We start from the raw sequence: 22,147 nt of genomic DNA on the forward strand, positions 1-22,147 counted from the left end.
AAGTGTTTGCTGCATATTGCAGCAAAGACTTACCGGTAACACCGGCGATCGGTAACATCCGCATGGGCGCCGCCATCTTCCCGAGGATCGTCGCTCCCTGTGACGTCATTGGGGAGCGGCGATCCGTCGCCGTGATAGCGTCTGGTCTTCCGAAGACCCAAGGCTGCCTCCTTTTAACCCCTTCATTACAATGTGCTATCAGCACATTACCAAATATAAGAAGATGGCCACTGTCACGGTGCCTGGATCTATGAGTAGTGTCCCTGGTTTATCAGGATGGATTTTGATGGCAGATTTGCTTTAATCTTGAAGTTCTCTCTTTCAATTAAAGACTTGGCTGATTTATTTTTTTCCTAAAAGTTTTTTTTTTTTTTTTTTGTCATGCTGTATATTTTTGTTGCTCTTCTCCACAACATTTTTACTTTTTATTGTTTCTGTGCTGGAATGTAATAATTGCTCAATTTCTGTGATCAATTTAGGTGGAGGATGGAGTAAACGGGAGAGAAGCAAAAGCTCACGTGCTAAGCCGGTAGAGAAACCAGCAGAAAGTAAGTTTTTGTTCATTTTTTACTGTTTGCCAGATATGTACATCCGAAGGCTCCCGTCTGTGCTGCTATATACTGTGGGTCTCAAAAAGTATTCATACTAAACTTGTTCCTCATTTTAAAAGTCTACAGCCAAAATTTGTGCAAATTTAAGGACTGTAAAGTGTGGTGTGCCAAATGTGGCGATCGGTTCCCTTTAAACACTAGTGGAAATCTACCATTTTGCTTTTATGCATTCTGATCCAAACATACCTTGAGAATGCTGAAGGTACACTGATGCAGAGACATGTCTTGTTTTATCCCTGAATTGAGGGGTTTTGCTGAAGTAAGAATTTTAAAATTATGATAATGAGGCTCTGTCGCTCCTGTGGCTGCTCTGGTGCTTCTCCTCTTACCCCAATTATTTACTGCTTTAGAGAATGTAATCACTATGTTGTCCCTGACAGGCAGAGGTAATCAATCGTTGCACCATCGCCCAGCTGCTGTGTATGCGTCATCCCTTTCAGGTTGATTAGTCCTGTCTGGAAAGTTCAGGAAGCTCCGTGTAATGTGCTTATGCACAGCAGGCAGTCTTCACCAACTTTCCCAAGGCCCGAATCTTATAATTGTTTTTTTTGAGAAAAATTACTTGAATCAGTGATTAAACAAGATAGTTTATGCATCAGTGTAGCTACAGCATTCTCGGAGTATGTTTGGTTCACAATGCATAAAAACAAATAGTAGATTTCCTTTAACGGCAGACCCTTTTTTAGTGTTTGAATTTTTAATTTTTCACTCCCCACCTTCAGAAATCAAACTTTAAAAAAATTTTTTTTTTCCATGTACACAGCTGTATTGGGCCTTGTTTTATGGCTAACAAATTGCACATCATAGTGACTGTATTTAATATTCCAAGCCATGTACTGGGAAGCATGTAAAAAAATAACGCAATTGCACCATTTTCTTGTGAGCTTGGTTTTTACGACTTTCACTGTGCATCCCAAATGACAGGTCTACTTTTTAAATTTCTCTTCGGTTCGATCACAGGGATATACATTTTTGCCTTCGGGAGTTAAATCGTTGCTCCTAAATAACATCACAGTGAGTGACGATTGAAGCCAAGATGGCAGTGTCCTTTTTACCGCAGCTGTAAGGTTAACACCTGATCGCGAGTGTTACCGTTGGGCGTTTGCTGTAATATGCAGCAACACTCGCAGTTTACGCGACTCAGCCTGTGAGACCTCTCCGTACACCCACAGCTGCAGTTAAGGGGTTAAAATCCTATACAATTTTTTTAATTGCTTAATTTTAGGTATTTTTCCTGGAGCGTTGTACAACCAAACTTTGGACTATGTGGAAACAAGTGGCATGACTATGAAAAATATAGCTTAATCCCGGGCTGCACCTCTTAGAGTTCGCTTTAACTGGTTCGTATTCACAGCGCGCGTCGGGTCCCGGTGCATGGAGAGGGCTCACGGGCTGATTGCGGGTGTTATCCCGGCAATGGCATCGGGGAGCGGCGAACCAATGACAGCCTTGGGTCTTCCGAATACCCGAAGCTGGCTCATTTTAACCCTTTCATTACAATGTGCTATCAGCACGTTGTAATGAATGAGGAGGAAAATCCCCATATACTGCCATACTGTAGTAAGGCAGTTTATGATCGGATCGGTCAGACAACCTAGGGTTAAAGTACCCCAGGGGATCTGAAAAATAGTAAAAAGAAAAATATAAAAAGTTTTAACAAAAAATTATAGTAAAAAAAACTAAAAATTCTCCCCCCCTTCACTAGAACTGATATAAAAATAATCAGTACAAATCATAAACCCATTAGGTATCGCTGCGTCTGGAAATGTCCGATCTATCAAAATATTATGGTTTTTCACTGCGTTTAACGCCGTAACGGAAAATAGCGCCCAAAGTTGAAAATGCCACTTTTTTGCCACTTTAAAAAAATATGAAAAAATCTATAAAAAGGCTCAAAAGGTTGTACAGTCTTAAAAATGATGATATTGAAAACGTCATCAAAAGTTGCAAAAAATGACACCACCCCCAGCTCTGTACACCAAAGTATAAAAAACTGATTAGCACCAGAAGATGGCAAAATAACATTTTGTACAGGAGCTTTTCATTTTTGTAAATGTTTGAAACCATTATAAAACCTATACCGAAAATCCAAAGATTACAGTAGACATTTGGGGCGCACAGTGAAAGTCAAAATTCAAGCCCACAAGAAAACGGTGCAAATGTGGTTTTTCACCATTTTCACTGCATTTGGAATTTTTTTTCCCGCTTGCCAGTACACGGCATGGAATATTAAATACAGTCACTATGAAGTGCAATTTGTTACACAGAAAGCAAGCCCAAACACAACTTTTTTATTTTTACATGTAAAGAGCTATCGATTTTTGCTGGTTAGTAGTTTGAGGCGCTCGCTATTGTAATATTGACAGTCATGACTAATGACCAATTGTTGGTTTACAAATGGAGCCATCTGTAACCCAACAAGTCTTGTGCCACCCCAAGTTAGTTCATGGGAAGTTCCTGTTGTCACATGTTGGCCATAATGTATATAGAAGATAGAGTCGAGGGAACTTGTATTAACACAAAACTTTTGATTGTCTCTTAGCTGCTCCAGTAAATCCTAAAGCAGCCTTGAAATCGAAGATTGTGGCAGAATTCAGGGTAAGAATAAGATAAAGTCTCAGGAGTATGAGGTGAACATTTGTTGAAGTCCCTAATATTGGCTTGTATGTATTGTGACCTCCCAACCTTCTATGGATAATTAATTTTTTTAATTAATTTTTTATTTTGTCCCTTTTTAAAGGTCAGAACATTTCTTTGGAATCTCTTCTTTCACTTATTTATTTTGTTACATTGTTTACTTTTCCACACTAAGGCTATATTCACACTGCCGTTGCCCGCCCGTACCGTACCGGGCAACGGCAGTGTACGGGGAGAGGAGGAGGTGAGCGCAGCTCACCCTCGCCCCTCTCCATAGCAACCTATGGCGCACGGCGCCGTATTACGGGAAAAGATAGGACATGTCCTATCTTTTTCCCGGGTACGGAACGGTACGGTGTCGCACGTGTGCGGCACCGTACCGCTCCCGTAGGGTGCCGTGCGCCCATAGAAGTGTATGGGGGACGTATATCGGCCGTATATACGGCGGCCGTATATGCGTCCCCCATACGTTTGTGGGAATATAGCCTAACCTGCATTGCTATGTAGACCCCGTAACAATTGAAAGGGACACCCTAACCGTTACGGTTGTCACTATTTGGGCTTTGCTGGGTGTGGACAGGGCTATGGTCACCGGGATACACATGGGAGCAGCCTCTGACTCTGTCCTATGCACAGCAATCAATTTGAGCACGGTGTATGAGAAATTTAGAAGACATTTGCGCTTTAGATGCCATCATTGCTGGCTGTAAATGAATAATGGGTGACACATAACCACTTAATGAAGGCTGAAGCGTTGGGGTTATGGCTCCATGAACATTACATATTTCTCGGCACAGTAATCATTAGCGTGATAGCAAAGGACATCCCCTACTCCTCTCCTCAGAGAACATGTATAGAAGTTGTTGGTTGGCACACAATGACATTGTAAACTGCATTTTTCTTGTTTCTAAAGTTTTTTTTTTTTTCCCATTTCCTTTTTTCTTTAGCCTCAAGGTCTTATTGATGACTTGCTGTCTTACAAGCGCTCATTAGATAATATTGATCTGAAAGAAAAGCAGCTCTCCAACATGAGGGTGGATGTGTGCAGCACCGAGACGCTTAAACGCCTTAAAGGTATGTAACGCTCTTCAGCCCCAAAGACTTTGTACGGCTCAGCCCAGTGATCTAACATCTGTCTGTTATTCCAGATAAAGCCGGAGGAAAAAAATTCTCTAAGGATTTTGAGGAAGCGAGTGCAAAGCTTGAGGAGTTTGTAGGCATCCTGGACAAGCAAGTGAAAAATGGACCTTCCCTCGCAGAAGTTTTAGAGAATGCAGGGATATTCTATGAAGCTCAATACCGTGAAGTCAAGATTGTAGTGAATGTAAGTAGCTTGTATGCGCTTTGCTATTTCTTATCACCCGCTGCATGCGGTGCAGGCTGCTATAAGTATTCAGCCGTTCCATCACACAACTTTGACCTTTTTCTTGAAATTTATGGTGAAAATGATCATTCCTTCTTCAGGCTTACAAGACCTTTGCTAATCGTGTGAGTAATTTGAAGAAAAAGCTTGATCAATTGAAGTCGACTCTCCCTGATCCTGAGGAGTCTCCAATGGCATCACCAACCTTAGATGCTCCTTCTCCCACCGGCTCAGAGTCTCCATTTCAAGGAATGGGAGACATGAGCCCGCTGTCACCAGAAGTGGAACTGGTGCAATCCGATTCACCTGAGCCCCCCAAGGACAATCGTATGGTGGAGGACATGGAGTTGTCCGATGAGGATGCTGATGAGGAAATTCCAGCTATTATTGGTAAGCTTTCCCTCTACGTTAAAGGCACAGTTGTGTATTTTCATGACCTTACAGTGCGATTTTGGGTAACCTGAAGTCTTATGTAGAGGAACATAATCTAGGCTTGCTGTAAGTGGTTGGCGTAGTGTGGTTGGAAAGAGCACCTCCTCTCATACTTCTCTTGCTACCATAAAATATGAAAAAGCTAAATATTTTTAAGGCCATGCATGTGGTGTTTCATAGGGATTTCAGTGAATTTGTGGCTGCTAGTTGGGCTTTACACTCAATTTTAAAAGGGTATTCCCATCATAGACCTCGTGTTTAATTGATTTGGTCTTGTGCTTATGTTCACATGAAGTAGTTTTCCCCCTCTCACCACGACAGCACCCAACCAGAGAGAGGGATCCGCCCCCAGGGACAGGAAACCCAGACTTCAAATTCTGCGGTACGCCCCATCTCCTTCAGTGGTTTCCTGTCCCTGACGGGGGATCCAGTGAGTCTCGGTGAGACTCAGGAGTTGCGGTGAGAGGGGGGAATGGGAGTCCCAGGTACCCCCAGGTGGCTGCACAGGTCCCCCGCCGAGGCTTACCGGAGGGTGGTCACTCGGCGGCGGTGAAGAGGTGAAGGCTGCGAGGTGCAGCGCAGTCTGTGGGTGCGGGCGGACTCCGGCACGCCTCCGATCCGGAGTGGAGGCGTGTGTGTGGAAGGGCGGCTGAGCGCTGGCCTCTTCCTCTGCGATGGTCTTCCCCAAAATGGCGCCGGCTCCACTTCCGGTGAGGACCGGAAGTGACGCACCGCCCAGCGTCCACATGGGAGATGACGTCAGACGCGGTAATTTTAAAAGGAGATCCCACACAGGAGTCCTGTGTGTTGTTTCTAGCACCCACAGCCAGCCACAGGAGTTGCTCCAGTCGTGGATGAAAACGGAGCTGTATCCTCACCACTGAATAAGATGAGTTCTAATGAAGGTGGTAGAGTGTCGGTGGACACCGCTACGGTAAAGTTTGAGTAGGGGGATAGTCCGCTGATTGGTGAGTGTGGCCTTACCATGCCTTTAAACTGGTTCTGATGATGTCTTATGTGATTCTTATTTTAGAGGGAAGAATCTCGTAAGGGGAAAGCCACTGTAAAGTCTAAGAATCATGCATGTAGAATCTGTGGAGATAATCTACCTGACTTTTATTTAAAACCTAACTGTGACCAGTGTGTTCAGCGCCTGTTAGCACAAGAGCAGTCGACCTTGTTTGAATCCATGCGTATGCTAATCCAGCAGGAAGTGCGTAGTTCTGTGCAAGAAATAAGGAGATCCCTCAGGTCAGAGAATTCCCCAGGCACTTCCAGGCAACTAGAAGATTCTGGCCCTAGTTCGGGAGAATCATCTGAGTCAGAGGAGGAGGACAGGTCAGGCAGACCCCTGTTTCCTATAGAGGATATTGATCATCTAGTAAAATTAGTAAGATCAACTATGGAGTTAGAAGATGAAAAAGAAGAACGCTCTGTAACAGACGTTATGTTCCAGGGTCTAGGAGAAAAGAAGAGAAAGGTTTTTCCTATCCATGAGAATATTTCCTCCCTTATCCAAGCAGAATGGCGCAAGGCAGACAAGAAGGTTTTTATCCCTAGAGCTATGAAGCGGAAGTATCCCTTTCCTGAGAAGGAGACAGAGATTTGGGACAAGGCGCCAAAAGTAGATGTTGCCGTGTCTAAAGTGTCTAGAAAGAGTGCGCTTCCAGTTGAGGATTCAGGTGTGCTTAAAGATCCTATGGATAAGAAGGCAGATGGCTTCTTAAGGCGTTCCTGGGAGGCAGCAGCGGGCGCATTCAAACCCAATGTCGCGGCTACATGCGTCTCTAGGTCTCTTTTTGTTTGGCTTTCCCAGCTGGAGGAGAAGATTAAGGCTGGTGCATCCAGGTCACATCTCATCTCGGAGGTTACCACTGCACAGAAGGCCTCTGCCTTCTTAGCCGATGCCTCGGTGGACGCCTTAAGGTTATCGGCAAGATCGGTAGCCTTATCTAATTCTGCCAGAAGGGCCTTATGGCTGAAAAACTGGACAGGTGACCTCCCATCAAAAAGTCATCTATGTAGTATTCCCTGTGAAGGGGAATTCTTGTTTGGGTCTGCACTAGACAACATCTTGGAAAAGGCAGCTGACAGGAAGAGAGGTTTTCCTAGTACAAGGCCTCAAGAGAGGAAGTTTTTTCGCCCCTCAAGGCGATTTAGATCTCCTCAGAGATCCGGAGACAAGAAGGAGGGGTGGCGACCCTCTAGGAGGTCTAAGGGATTCATGTTTTCCCGGCCTCAGGATTCCAGTAAACGTCCCGGTCAGCAATGACGCCAGGGGTCCTGTGGGGGGAAGGCTCTCCCTGTTCAAGGCGGAGTGGAGCAAGATTTCAGGGAGCAAGTGGATTTTGGGGATCATACAAGATGGCCTAAAACTACCTTTTCTATCCCCTCCCCCACAGCGTTTCAAGATAACCTCAGTGGCCGGAAGAGCAGAAAGACAGGCTCTAGAGACCGAAGTAAGATCCCTATTGGAAAAGGAGGTGCTACGGCAGGTGCCACTGCAGGATCGAGGGACAGGATTTTATTCAACCCTGTTCCTTATAAAGAAACCGGACGGAACATTCCGGACCATTATAAATTTAAAACCACTAAACTACTACCTAAAAGTGGAAAAGTTCAAGATGGAATCGATAAGGTCAACCGTAAACCTGCTCTTTCAGGATTGTTTTATGGCTTCCATAGACTTAGCGGATGCTTATTACCACGTCCCTATTCATCCGGACAGTCAGAGGTTCCTGAGAGTGGCGGTGAGGATGGACGGCAAGATAGAGCACTTCCAATTCAGAGCTCTGCCCTTTGGAGTGGCGATAGCACCGAGAGTTTTCACAAAACTAATATCGGAGGTGGGAGCCTACATACGGAAATATCAGGGCACCTTTGTGCCATATCTGGACGACTTCCTGCTGATCGCAGGTTCGGCAGAAGAGTTGCAGATCTTAATAAAGGTGGTGATGAAGATCCTACATCGCCTGGGCTGGATGGTAAATCTGAAGAAGTCCTCCCTCACTCCGGCCAGATCAAAGATATTTCTCGGCATCACATTAGATTCCACTCAGCAGAGATCTTTCCTTCCTCAGGACAAGGTGCTGAAGATAGTAGCCTCGGTGGAGAGGCTGTACAGACAGCCATCCCCTACCATAAGGGACATTATGAGGACTTTGGGTCTCTTTACAGCGGCAATTCCAGCGGTGTCTTGGGCGATGTATCACGCAAGGCCCTTACAGCTCTTCATGTTGGAGAACTGGAGGGGGGACCAGTCCTCCTTGGACCAGAGGATTACACTTCCTCAACAGATCCTGGATTCCCTGAGATGGTGGCTAAGAGAGGAGAACCTCCAGGCAGGCCGGCCTTGGAGAGAGGAGAACCCTCTATCCATGATTACGGATGCAAGCTCTACGGGTTGGGGAGCCCAGGTCAGGGGCCTCTTATTCCAGGGATCATGGAACGACGAATCCAGGAAAAGGTCCTCAAATCACAGAGAACTAGAGGCCATCCTGCAGGCGATCAGACAAGCTCTACCGATGATTCGGGGGACAGACCTGAAGATTGCCTCGGACAATGTCACAGCGGTGGCGTTCGTGAATCGCCAGGGAGGTACCCGAAGCGGGTCCTTAATGAACCTCTCGCATCAGATTCTAGAACTAGCGGAAGCCAATCTAAGATCAATATCGGCGGTACATATAAGGGGCAAGGACAATCTGCAGGCAGACTTCCTAAGCCGTCATCTCTTACGTCAGGGAGAGTGGTCCCTGAATCGGAGGGTGTTCTCCAAGATAACCAGACTTTGGGGTCAACCAGAAGTGGATTTATTCGCCACAAGAAAGAACAGACAGGTCAGGCTCTTCTGCTCCCTAGACCCGAGAGACCGATCTTTAAGTCTGGATGCCTTCTCAATCAGGTGGAACTTCAGCCTAGCATATGCATTTCCACCCCTGTCTATTCTTCCAAGGGTTCTGAAGAAGATACGGCAGGACCAGGCCAGAGTTATTCTTATAGCCCCCTTCTGGCCCAGGAGGGCATGGTTCTCAGTATTGAGAGAGCTATCGATATCAGACCCTTGGATCCTCCCAGAGAGTCACGATCTCCTCTCCCAGGGCCCAGTATTCCACCCGCAGATTACGAACCTCCATCTGACGGCCTGGAATTTGAGAGGCGCATCTTGAGAGAAAAAGGCCTCTCGGACAAGGTAATTACAACCCTGCAGAAGAGTAGAAAAGTAGTTACCTCTAAAATCTATTTCAGGGTCTGGAGAGTATTCTCAGATTTTTGTTCCCCAGATAAAATAGACTTAGCTCATCCAAATATAGCTAAGATATTAGATTTCCTGCAAGCAGGATTAGATAAGGGCCTAAAACCTGCCACCCTTAAAGTTCAGATCTCTGCCCTTAGCTCCCTGTTTGAGTCCCCTTTAGCCTCTCATCCCTGGATATCTCGGTTCATAAAAGCGGCATCTCGTATGACCCCCTTTAAGAGATGTACGGTGCCCCCCTGGGACCTCACTCTGGTATTAAATTATCTGATAAGAGATCCTTTTGAGCCCCTGGAGTCTTGTTCACTAAAATGGCTGACCATAAAAGTTGTATTTTTGGTAGCAATCACTTCAGCCCGTAGGGTTGGAGAGATATCGTCTCTGTCATGTAGAGCGCCTTTTCTCAAGATCTTGGATGACAGAGTAGTTCTGATGACAGACCCAGCCTTTTTACCAAAGGTAGTCTCTAGATTCCATAGATCCCAGGAGATCAGGCTCCCATCCTTCTGTAGTAACCCTTCTACAGATAGGGAGAGGGAGTTTAATAAATTAGATGTTAAAAGGGCCATTGAGCTATATTTGGATAGGACTAAAGATTGGAGAAAATCTGATAGTCTTTTTGTTCTTTTTGGTGGCAAGAATAGGGGGCAGAAGGCCTCAGCGGTAGTTATAGCTAGATGGATTAGGCAAGCCATTAGCTCCGCTTATTTAGCAGCCGGTCAGCCGATACCAGAAGGTCTAAAAGCCCATTCCACTAGAGCAGTTTCTTCCTCATGGGCAGAATTTAGAGAGGTGTCGGTTAATCAGATTTGTCAGGCTGCCACTTGGTCTTCTCCACACACTTTTTATAGGCACTATAGGCTAAATGTAGCAGGTGCACAGGAACTTTCCTTTGGGCGAAGGGTTCTTTCTTCGGTTGTCCCTCCCTAAAGGATTTCATCTATGTTATTCTCTCTGGTTGGGTGCTGTCGTGGTGAGAGGGGGAAACCGGTAATTACTCACCGGTAATTGTGTTTCCTTGAACCACGACAGCACCCTGGTTATTCCCTCCCTTGTAAATTCTTTTCACACTTGGGTGTTAAATGTTATGTGTATGTCACAGAGGTGTGAGATTCTCTCATTGAAAGTGATGCTGAATGATACGGTGGTCAGAATTAATCAAGAACATTAAGTCCCATACAGTCTCTGTAATCCACTGAAGGAGATGGGGCGTACCGCAGAATTTGAAGTCTGGGTTTCCTGTCCCTGGGGGCGGATCCCTCTCTCTGGTTGGGTGCTGTCGTGGTTCAAGGAAACACAATTACCGGTGAGTAATTACCGGTTTCACATAGATTTTGGTGCAGTTTATTCACTGAAAATCCACAGGGAAAAAGTAATTTTCAATGTACTAGGATACCACACTGACTGAACAGGAAGCATTCAATATTTCTGTCGAGATCCAGGAGAGTTCTTTTTTATGGTCTCTGTTTCCTGGTGACTAATCCTGGAGAACTTGCAGCTCATTAGCTTATTTTAAAACTTAATTTTTATCAAAAGGAGATAAAAAAAAAAACAACTAAAATTGGACAATTTAGACATTTAAAAGTCCTCGTCCTGCATCAGTGACAGAACTGAGCCAGAAGGGAGATTTATTTTTAATGAATGTGCAGGAGCTATTGATGGCAGGCGAGACCAGTTACTCTTCTCTATGATTTCCTAATATTGTGATGTGTAATTATTTAAACTTTTTTTTTTTTGGTTAGTTGAAGAAAGAAAGGAGCGTTCAGATTCACCGGCATCAACCCTGAAGGATACAGTCGGCTCTCCTGTCACCACACAACACAGCGAAGCCACGACTTCTGTCGTGACTTCATCCCCTTCACCAATCTTCAACAGTGCCCCAGCCCAAGTCCTCACCTCTGCTGTGACTGCAGCTACATCTACACCAGTAACAACTTTTGCTAAAACAGTAACCACTCCTGTCATTCCTCCGACTATTCCCCTTGCATTGCCAAACTTGGCCAATGTAGACTTGGGGAAAATCAGTTCCATCCTTAGTAGCTTAACTTCTGTGATGAAGACAACAGGTGAGATCCAGTTGCAATGTCTCTATAGGTCTCTGATAATCAATCTCCAATATGTGAATGTGTTCTTCACAAGATTTATTTCTGGTTTCTTTTAGGTGTAAGTCCAGCAGCTAAGCTTTCCCCTGGTACACCAACAACACCAACATCCAATCTAGGTGTTGCTGCAAAGCCACCGGTTCAGAGTACACCAAACCCTTTGGCAAATATTCTTTCCAAAGTGGAGATAACTCCTGAAAGCATTCTCTCTGCCTTGTCTAAAACACAAGGTCCCTCTACATCAAATTTGCAAGGTAGATGGTTTTTATTATAACTTTTCATTTTATGGCTTGAAATACAGCAAAAATATGACCCATCCATTTCTTACCTAACATTATTAGTGACTGCGCTTACATTAAATTCCCTTTTGATAGTGACCTTCATTAGTTTGGACCTTCAGGGATACATACACAAATTCCAGGCGCAGCACTGTATATGCATAACAAGGCCGGCTCCTTTCTCTAGGGCTTCCTAGAGAAGTTATCTGGAATTTGATTTCCTAGTCAAATGTCTTAGAGGGGTTTTCTGGGCTTGCACAAATATTCATGGGAGGTAAATATTCCAGGTTATGGGTAACAAAATAATAGGTTACTTGTCTTTTTCCAGCTCCCGTTCCATATGTTTAAAGCCTACACTGACCAAAACTGGTGTTCCTCAATTCTGAAAATACCTTGCTTCGCTCATAAAAAGTGGAAGCAAAAACAAGTGTTGAGTTTATATTTTGGGGTACATTCAGACAAACGTCTGTGGAGATATATACGTCCGCATAGACAGCAATGGCAGTAAGGCGCCACACGCTCTTTCCCCTTGTGTGCGGTGCTTTTCTCTATGGAGGGGGGAGGGGTCACCACCTCCCACCTCTCCAGCGCACAGCGGAATTCAGGCAGGTATACGGCTGTGTAAATGTACCCTCACTGTATATTATACAGATGTATGTCCCCCATAAATCCTAAAGATACATTATTGATAAAAATCCTAATTCTTTTTTATGATCATTGCTTAAACTAACTTTTTATTATTGTTTTGTTCCATTTTACAGGTTTATCATCTTTGATTCAGAGTGTTGCTCTGCACAGTGGGTCGTCAACAATCAGTACAACAACTGCTCCAATGAATACATCTGTTCAAACTGTAAAAGATAGAAATACCCCAGCTGTAACTCCACCCTGTATTCCCCAAACCTATGGTTATTCTCCCACAAAGTCAAATTCTGATGTTTCATCCACATCTGTCTGTAAGCCAAATATCCCACCTAGCTCAAATGCAAAGCCGTTAACCATAAAGCCGCCAGTCTCTATCGGATTCCCATCTCAGCCTCATGTAGCTGAAGAGAAGATCACAAGTCAGCCTCAAGAGATGCATAAACCACCCGAGGAAGTGGCATCCTCAAGTCTGGAACTTAAGATTCATAATTTTTTGAAAGGAAATCCCGGTTTTAGTGGTCTAGATCTGAATATACCAATTCTCAGCAATATAGGTCCCAATGTTGTTCCTGAGCCCCCATCAGATTTTCTCAGCGGACCCTCGAGTACTTCTCTAGATAATGTAGATGGGACTCCTGTCCGGGATGAAAGAAGTGGTACGCCTACCCAAGATGAAATTATGGACAAGCCAACTTCCAGCAATGTCGATAGTGTCTCTTTATTATCAAAAATAATAAGCCCAGGCTCGTCTACCCCTAGTAGTACAAGGTCACCTCTGTTGAATAAAGAGATGCCATCTTATAGGCCTTTTGGTGTAGGTGGGACCTCACCAAATGCTTACCGACAGGCAACCGATGTTCTTGAAAAGCCTTCCACGGTGGATTCGTCGTTGAAGAAATTTTTTCCTGAGACCTCATTTCATGAAGATGAAGACTATCGAGATTTTGAGTATGCAGGACCGCCAAACGCTTCTGTAGATAAAAGGCCAACAAAACCTACTCAAAAACCAAACATGCATTTAGATTCTATGGAGTACCCACCAAACCAGGCCTTTGGCCAGGGGCAAGATTTTAGACAATCCTTTAATCGCCCCATGCAGCCTCCTTTTAATGCTGGAGATATGGGTGCTTCAGTGTCCCCGTCTTCTGATCGGTATGGTGGCTATAATGTAAGGGGCAATAATCCTGAGGCTGGTGTGACTTCTCCCCCACCGAAAGATGATCCATTTTTCTCATCTGATACGAACCATAATATACCGATGCTGCACTCTAGTATGGGGGGGCAGTCACAGTTTTCTGAATCCACTCATAATCCTCAAAATAGACATTCAAACTTTCACCCCAAAAATAATCCCCCTCTTGCAAGAACAATTGGCTCAGAGCAATCGGGTTCAAATCTATCAGCAACCACAACAATAGAATTTAAAAACATGCTAAAAAATGCTTCCCGCAGGCCCACTGAAGAAAACAAGTTTGGAGCTGCGAGCTTTAATGAAGATATGCACATGCCTGGCCGTAGTCATACTGGTGTAACTTCAGAAGATCGTTCAGAAGAGCAATATCGCATAGAAACAAGAGTTTCCTCATGTGTCGACTTGCCAGATAGTACTGAAGAAAAAGGAGCGCCCATTGAAACTTTGGGTTATCACAGTATGGGAAACATGAGGTACTCGGGGGAGCCCATTAAAACTGTAGAATCTATGAGGGTTGGAATGAAAGCTGGCAGACCACATGGGATTGAGGGGAGTAGAAGTGGTTGGTTTGAGATGGGTAGCGCAGGGAGCTCTTTCGATGATGGTCCCCCGAGTGCTGATGAACAGCCTTCTGTAGGCGGCAGCACTGGGGGAGGTGGGTATAAAACGCAGTACGAGGAGCACTTGCCGCGGTTTCAGGACTCAGTCGGTGACTTTAGAGCCAAAAATATTCCTTTTGAACATCTCTTGCCACCACCTCCTCCACCACCCCTCATGTCTCCGTTGGATCGGAGTGGACCTTTTCAAATGGATCAAACAATGCCACCCAATGTGCCCCCACCAGGCTTACCACCTGATCACGGATCTATGTTTCCCAGAGACATGCCTGTCCCCTCGCGTATGCAATCTGGGGAACCATCAAAAACATTGCCCCATGTATCTCACCCTCCCCCTTCTGAACACGGCGGAAATCCTTTTCCAATTCATCACCCGTCAGAACATGGTGGCATTCCTTTTTCACCACCACCTATACGTAATACGTTCCCACCGGACCACGGTGCAGTCCATCAAGGGACGATGGAGCATTACCCCATGCATCCGCGAGATCATGAACCCCACTCTCGTGAAAATAACCAACACAACCAACCTCATGGCAGGTTAAATGAACCTATGGGTCCTGGCCATCACGGGGGTTTTGGTGGTCCTCCACATCATGGTGGGCCACATCACATGAACACTGGGGGCATGCGGCCACAGCGACCTCATTTCCGACCTAGAGAACCATACCATAACAATTTAAAACGACCGCGGCCACCTTTCGGAAGGGGCGGGCATTTTTTTTCTCCGAAACGTCCTTATTATCAACCGAGATACTAATAATACAGCACTGTTTTGAGAATTTTTTTCACGTTGGGACACTGGTTTTCGTATGTGTCCAGTTAAGCCGGCATTTGGTTTTGGAAGTTCTTGAGGTACCTGTGATGAAAGCTGAAAAATGTGTGTTTGTCCAGCCAGATAATAAACCGAATAACACACACGCATAGGAAAAATATTACATGGGGGACTTTTTTTCTTTCTTTCCATTTTTAAACACACATGGTGTCTAAGTTAATAAGAGGGCTAATCGGACTCTTCCGCTCTGTGGCAATGCTGATGCCTAGTATCCAACAATTCCTAATAAATCCTAACTGAACCAATCAGTGAAGTCAAAAACTGTCCTCCTGTTCTTTTCTATGAAGCCCATCCAGATCAGCCCATTGCTTTCCAAACCCCCAGATAGGTGAGTCACAAGGGAAATAAATTGTGTTTAGGAGATCAGTGTTTTTTTTAATTTTTTAATTTTTCATCTTTTTTTGAGTCCATTTATTGGAATATACACATTAAATTTGTTAACTATTCTATTCCTACCTAACCCCTCAAAACCCCTACAGTTGAAAGAAATGCAACTCCCAAATGCAGTTGCTACATTCCGCCATGACGCGTGTCAGGACTCAATCCGGCTATGTTGAATTGCAGCCCGATGTCCTTGCAGTAGGAGGAGAGTATGAACGCTTGGTGGCTTTAGCAGTACTTCCAAGTTGTGCGTGTATCTGCTTAGTTTCAAGAGTAGTCCATTTCTTAGAACATGTTATATCATATGCCTAGTGTTTTTAAAATGCATAGACAATACTTTCCACCTTTATAAAAGAGACCAATCTTAAGATCGTTAGTTTTACTTGCAGAGTATGTCGAAGTGGGCTCTACAAGGGTGACTACTTCTCTAACTTCTAATCAAAATTACTACGCAATATTGTAAGACTTCTCTACTCTCAACTCTTGGGTGCTCTTCACCCAGCCAAGTTACAGCTCCATAGCAGCTGAATTGCACGGAGGTGTAATAATGGCTACCTGTCATACTTCTGTATACTCGATGTTGTGAAAGTATTAGTGGTACCACTGCCATGCTCTTGACTACCACCTAGCCATATTCATACCAATTAATATTTCTGTAATTAGTTACTGCTGTACTCAACCCAGTCCTGAAAGCTTCATTCTCTAACTAAACAAAAAAAATGTATTAGTGGAGAATAAATCATTCAGATGTTGGAGATGGAGACTTTAGATGAATCTGTTAAATATTTAAAGTTTAGAAGACCTTCCGTGGCGGCAACCTGTTACCTCTCAGCACTTTCCCACAGCTTCTGAGATGCCTGTATAAATTTCAGGATTTTTTTTCTCATATGAATGTGCTTGGTTCTGAACCCAACACATCAGTTATAATTTTTTTTTTTTTTTTTTTAAAGAACCTAACTTACTGATTATTAAAGTGTGGATTTTTGGAGCTTAAAAGCCCGACTAGTTATGTTCATCATTGCTTCTATATGTCTATATGCTAGTACTTAAAGAGGACCTGTCACCCATACTGAAGTAAGCAGCTCCTAGTGATAAACGGCTAGTTTATTGGAACCCTCCGTTAACGCTTTCAGACAGTACTGCGCCATACCTTCAGAAACCTGGACCGAGCTCAAAGCGGTTCGGCGTATTCATGAGGGGGTGGTCTGAGGCGCTGCTTCTTCCTTGTACTGCCCCTCCCACTCCATAGGCCTGCGGTGACTGCCAGGCTTCATGCGACAGTCACCGCCTCCTAGTTCCGCCCCCTCATGAGTACACCGGACCACTTTGAGCTCGGTCTGGCGTTCCTATTGTACAGCGCAGCATTGTCTACTCGCTCCTGGTGCGTTTATAATGGGTGACGGGTCCTCTTTAAGCAGTGTATAAAAAAAAAAAAAGAGGGAGACAATATGAGTATTAACCATAACCATATAAAGTTGTATCTCTTTGTACTTGGCTTCATTAACAGAATGTTGCTATTGCGAGTTTGGACTAAGCAAATCATCAAATTTAGAAGTAAGGCAATTTAGTGAAGTCCTCTATATAACAGGTCTTAAGCTCAAGACCCAGCACAGACTTAATCTATAAATTGCTTGAAATATTTAGAGACCTCTCAGAAGCAAGAGTGCTGGGATGTGAGGCTTTGTTTTATTGCAGCTAAATAAATAAAAGAAAAGATTTGCAACTAATTTTAGAATGAGCCATGTTCTCAAATCTATGGCCACTTTCACCTATGTGCAAACCACCGAGCATATGGATGTGGTAAAGACATTGGAATTGGACTCCTCTGTTGTGGACAGTATAAATGTTCCACTTGGAATCCTTCAGCACCGGCCTCCTTCCACGCCTTAGATTTCTGTTATTAGCCACAGGAAATTTCTTGGAAGGGGATGTAGTGACGTGAACCTATTTTCTGCAAACATTCAGCATCTTTGCATTTATAGCTCATAAACAGCTAACAAACTTTTAACTAGAGTTAATGTTATTGGCTACTAACCCCGAAGTGAAAGATGATTAAACAAAAACTTTAGCTTTTGTCTAGCATAGACATGGTATTACCGTAGTTTCCTAGTGACACCTGGGTACAGTGAAAAGGGGGCTTCTGCTGCAGCCAGTTGTCTTACAGCTGGAACCAATTTATAATTTGATGAGCGTGGCTGATCTAAATGACTGATGTATATTTGATTCTGAGGCCCGGTTCACATCTGCGATTTAAAGTCTGTTATGCTCTACCAAATTACCTTTTTGATATTTAGTTTTCCATATGCTTTTCTAGATCAGTCTTCCGTTCCTCACAGGGTTGTATGTACAGAAGGCTCTCCTCAGTCATGTTTCCGTTACTTATACCATCACAAATGACGCAGACTGCTGCACTAATTTTTTTTTTTTTATTATTTTTTACTTGTGTCATGCTGTTCAGTTATCTAATAAGCGTGTTCATTGTGGAGTGAACTAGGCCTTAGTAACAACAACTGACTTTCGTCATCAATCCCCAAGTTTTAAGTCTCTGACGTAGTGTAAAAACTATTTACAACTTTTATGTGTTTGCCTGTTTCGACAGCAAAAGATTTAGGTTTTTAATCCATAAATGTCAGAAAGTGGTAAAACTTGTAGAAGTACCAACGTTATCCGACGGCAGTCTTGGCATCTAAAAAACAAAGTACATTGCTAATGTACTATATTTGATTGTATCTTATAAATGAGGGTTTGTTTTGCCCTCTTTGTCCATTGTAAGCTTTATTATATGGGGTTTCCAAAAATATTCTACTGGGGGAATTCAGATTTAAAGGACAGCTACCACCAGGATGAAGGATTGTAAACCAAGCACAGTGATGTACTGGTGTGTGCCCCCCCCCCCTCAGGGCATAAGAAGCCAAAGAGCAGCAGATTCTGCCAGAGGGGGCAAACATGAGTATGTCAGTGTTCTTGGTTTACAATCCTTCATCCTGGTGGTATTTGTTCTTTAAGCCCGAGACATCATCAAAAATGTAATGCTTCACCATAGGTGTTTATAAGGTTAGTAGTCACAGGATGTCTGAGCTTTTGTTACAATGCTGTAAATATGAATCGCTTTCTATTCCCTAATCTTCCTCCCCACCTCTTCTATAATGCTTCATATGTGCTCTTTGTCAAATCAACCTTTTGCATTTCAGCCAGTAACAATAAACTGGAGGCGGTCTGATGTGTGTTTATGTAATAAAGTAGAATGTTTGCACTACATTTTTTTTCCTGGACATTTAAAAATGTTAAAATGTATTCACTACACTCCTTGTATTATACATTGTATGAAAATTATCATTTGGACCAATCTAATTGTAGTCTTGTTAAGACGCTAGGTAAACATGTAACTCCTTCTGGAGAAGAGTAAGTTCTTTACGGAATCGGTAAACTTCAAGGGTATTCATAGCGAATATAGCTCTACCCGGGCCCTGGACTCTTAGGGAGGGCACATAAGGTATATATTCCAGTACTATAAGAAATACAGAAGTGTCTGGTAAACATTTTGGGCCTTTTCATAGGTTGGTAGCAGTTCAAAAACGTTTATTGACCTGGATTATTCAGTGGTTCTGCTCTCAAAACCCCTTTAAACATGAAAGTAACATGTAAAACAAGACCTATATTGATGTTTAATATATATTCTATGCCGAATCTGTAGAATTAATTTTACGAAGTGTATAATTCCACAACTATCTAACTTTAGAAGGATCTTCTTGCCAGGAAAGGGAAAACACTGTGTGATTTGGGACACAAATGGGATAATTCTAATACTACTTTCCAGTTAAATGAAACAAATGCAAACTAAAGATGTATAGAAGTTTACTCTATAGGTGCCATGGTGCAAATCATACCAGGGATATTCTTAGTTTGACCAAAAAAAAAAAAAAAAAAAAAAGCATTCATTAGATATAAGGTAGTGTAGAAAAAGTGGTCTTTGCTCTGCGCTCGCTTGGAGTATGGTTTGGAAACCGTTCTTTCAGAAGTGGTTGCAACTTGGGCAAGAGAGAAATGTAGAGTTGCCAATGGCTTTCTGCTTAACTCCTTTGATCCCACATCTGCCAATATGAGTTCTCAGTTCCACACTTCCCATTCGCATCCTTTGACCATCTTTGCAGATGTATTAAGATATTCTTCTTTTGGTTTGTTTGCTGGAGATGTCCATGCTCAAGAAACTAAAATCTGCCACCAATAGGAATTGGTTCAAGTAAGAGTAAATGAGATGAGTCACAATTTGATTTACAAATAGACAAGTGAGAAAAGTTTATTATTTTTTTTAATGCAAACATGCCATGTGCCATAAGTTGGCCATACGGTTTTAAATATTTACCATTGTAATTTCATATAGGATCATGGATCTCTTCTATGTAAGATGATTTTGAGCATTTGAGTTAGGGAGTTCAAAAAGGAGGACTAGAAAATAATCAGTGACCAGTGTTTCAGGGTAGCACAGCTAGTAGAGCTGAGAGGATTTTCCTCCTTTAAAATAGGAAAGGCTCCAGTAATCTGGCCTGTTGTTTGTTGTCAGATTTGGGCTAACTGTATGGTTGGCATTATACCCGCACATAAGGCTAACTTTCTTGGGACTGGTCCTTACTGGTTTTTCCCTGTGGCAGCAAATTTAGCCCATGAGCAGGTTCCTATCCTGACCAATGGTCTGTTTATGGACCTTGTGTCATTGGCATACTAGGGCTGCCCACACACCGATAATATAAAGCACTGCCTAAGATACAAACGTGCAGGAATAGAGGCTTTATGTGTTTTACAGCTTGGGGAGTCGGCTCCTACACACAGCTGTGTAAGCATGGATATGTATGGGCCCATATAACATACATGATGGTGTGTGCTAGCTGTTGAAACAAGGGCTAGCACATGTGCTTGAGGCCTCTGTATAAGGCTGTGTTTTTTGTCTAACCCCCCCCCCCCCCCCCCCCATGAGCTATAGCATGAACACACCCCGGCTTTTGATATGTGTGCCAGCATTGTCCTTCAACAATAACTAATACTTCAGTTTAAAATACAATTGAGCACAATGCTGTTACCATTAAGAATTGGTAGATTTGAAATTGTTTGAACTACCAAAAATTTCAGGTAATGAAGAGACGAAAAAGAAATAAGGAGACGCACTTGTTTGATACGAATGGTATATAGAAATATATACTGCTCTATTTGAGTAGAAGTGTAGAATTTTCTCGGGATGTGTAACTTGCGTAATATTATTTGCTGCCCGCATTCTCCACCAAACCTTAATTCACACGAATACTGATTCACATTGGCAACATTCAGTTGTTTGGGTGGAGCAGTTAAATTTACAATGAAGTAGGGTAGTACTTTTGTTATATTGCTGCGTAGAGTCTAGTGTATAGGCTACGCACTAACCTGAGAGAATAGTGAGGGATTTAAGTTCTAAATCACAAAACGGGCTAAAGATGTGTTTTGCGTCTTAAATCTCCTGGGCATTTCCCATATTTTATTATGCCCTGCGGATGTGCCCATCTGTTGGCTTGCTATGCCATACAGAGAAATTACACACATGGCCACGCCTAGCAAGCAATAATGTGGTGTAGTATTATTAAAGCAAAAACCTTTGTAAAGAAATGCCTCCCATGCTTGCCCATTGTTCAAGTTCCTTTTGACCTCATTGCCATAGTCTACTTTGCACAAAGCTTTTCACTTCTGATTTCCCGCTCTGCATCCTGGGTCTCACACATGTTGAAGTAAAAAGTAGTTCAATATCAACCAGGCAGAGAGTAATTAATAAAAATAATAAAACGGCCGAAATGACATAGACAAATATAGCTGTATCCACGGAGATCTAATAGGATGATCTACGCGCAGTTTATTTTATACCTTTTCAAAGTAGGAGTGTTTATGGAAGATAATTCACTTGTCGTAACATAATGAAACTGGAGAACCCAAGACACAATGACCAGAGATCTAAGAGTCACCAGTAATCACATTTATAAATAAATGGTGATACTCAAGAAAATAGGTTGGAAACGCATCGGGAAAGATTTTGTAGTGTTACAAGAGTTTTTGAACCCATAACCTTTTCATAAAATCTTTTAAAAGTTGAAACTTTTTTTGATCACACACCAAAAAATGCCTGAAAAAGGCATGTAAACATGTTCATATAATGCTCACAATATGCGACCTCCATTGAGCAAGTCTTCTGAAGACCTTACGATGTGTATTGTGGTGGAAGAGATTACTAGATTATTTGCCATTCTACTGGAGGGTTTGACCTTCAAAATAGGCCTTGAATGTGCGAAAAGATTACATGGCTGAACCTTTGCAAGTCAGGAAGATTGTAAAGCTGCTGCGACAACTATGAAAGAACTGATTCCGGGATTAAAGCATAACATAAATTGCATGGGAAGAAATATCTTTGGACAGAAAAGTTCTTAAATTTGTACTCTGGAAGGCGTGAAAGAAGATGATGCTGCCAACAAACCCCAGACCTGGATCTTATCAAAGATGGAACTAGGCTCAGAATTACATGAGATTAGTTAGATATAACGTAAACTGAAAAACGCAGAACTCCCCAGGTTGTCTTGAATTATAAAAAACCTTTTTATATTTCAATCTTTGGATGCACATCTAAAAACAATACGAGAAAAACATTGAGCTGTAACCAAACTGGTTCTTAATTTTAAAGCATTAGATAACCTGAAGCTAAATGAGATGGAACAAGAGAAAAATCAGAACTGTCCAATAGTTGATAAAAAAAAGATTATGTTTAGGAAAAGCAATGCAAAAGTTTTGACAA

At 42.9% G+C, this 22,147-nt stretch overlaps 1 protein-coding gene across 1 annotated transcript in view; it reads left to right on the plus strand.

Annotated features, from left to right (window-relative positions):
• The window catches only part of RPRD2 (regulation of nuclear pre-mRNA domain containing 2), a 49,095-nt gene extending 30,492 nt beyond the window's left edge, over nt 1-18,603 (plus strand). The window contains exons 4-11 of the mRNA XM_072115099.1: nt 480-548; nt 3,154-3,209; nt 4,196-4,322; nt 4,397-4,572; nt 4,713-5,001; nt 11,038-11,361; nt 11,457-11,651; nt 12,437-18,603. Coding sequence (XP_071971200.1) covers nt 480-548; nt 3,154-3,209; nt 4,196-4,322; nt 4,397-4,572; nt 4,713-5,001; nt 11,038-11,361; nt 11,457-11,651; nt 12,437-14,889 — 3,689 coding nt within the window. The 3' untranslated portion in view covers nt 14,890-18,603. The remainder of the gene's footprint in view (nt 1-479; nt 549-3,153; nt 3,210-4,195; nt 4,323-4,396; nt 4,573-4,712; nt 5,002-11,037; nt 11,362-11,456; nt 11,652-12,436) is intronic.
• The last annotated feature ends 3,544 nt before the right edge of the window (nt 18,604-22,147 follow it).

Source organism: Engystomops pustulosus, chromosome 7 (genome assembly GCF_040894005.1).
Source record: "Engystomops pustulosus chromosome 7, aEngPut4.maternal, whole genome shotgun sequence".
Taxonomy (NCBI): Eukaryota; Metazoa; Chordata; class Amphibia; order Anura; family Leptodactylidae; genus Engystomops; species Engystomops pustulosus.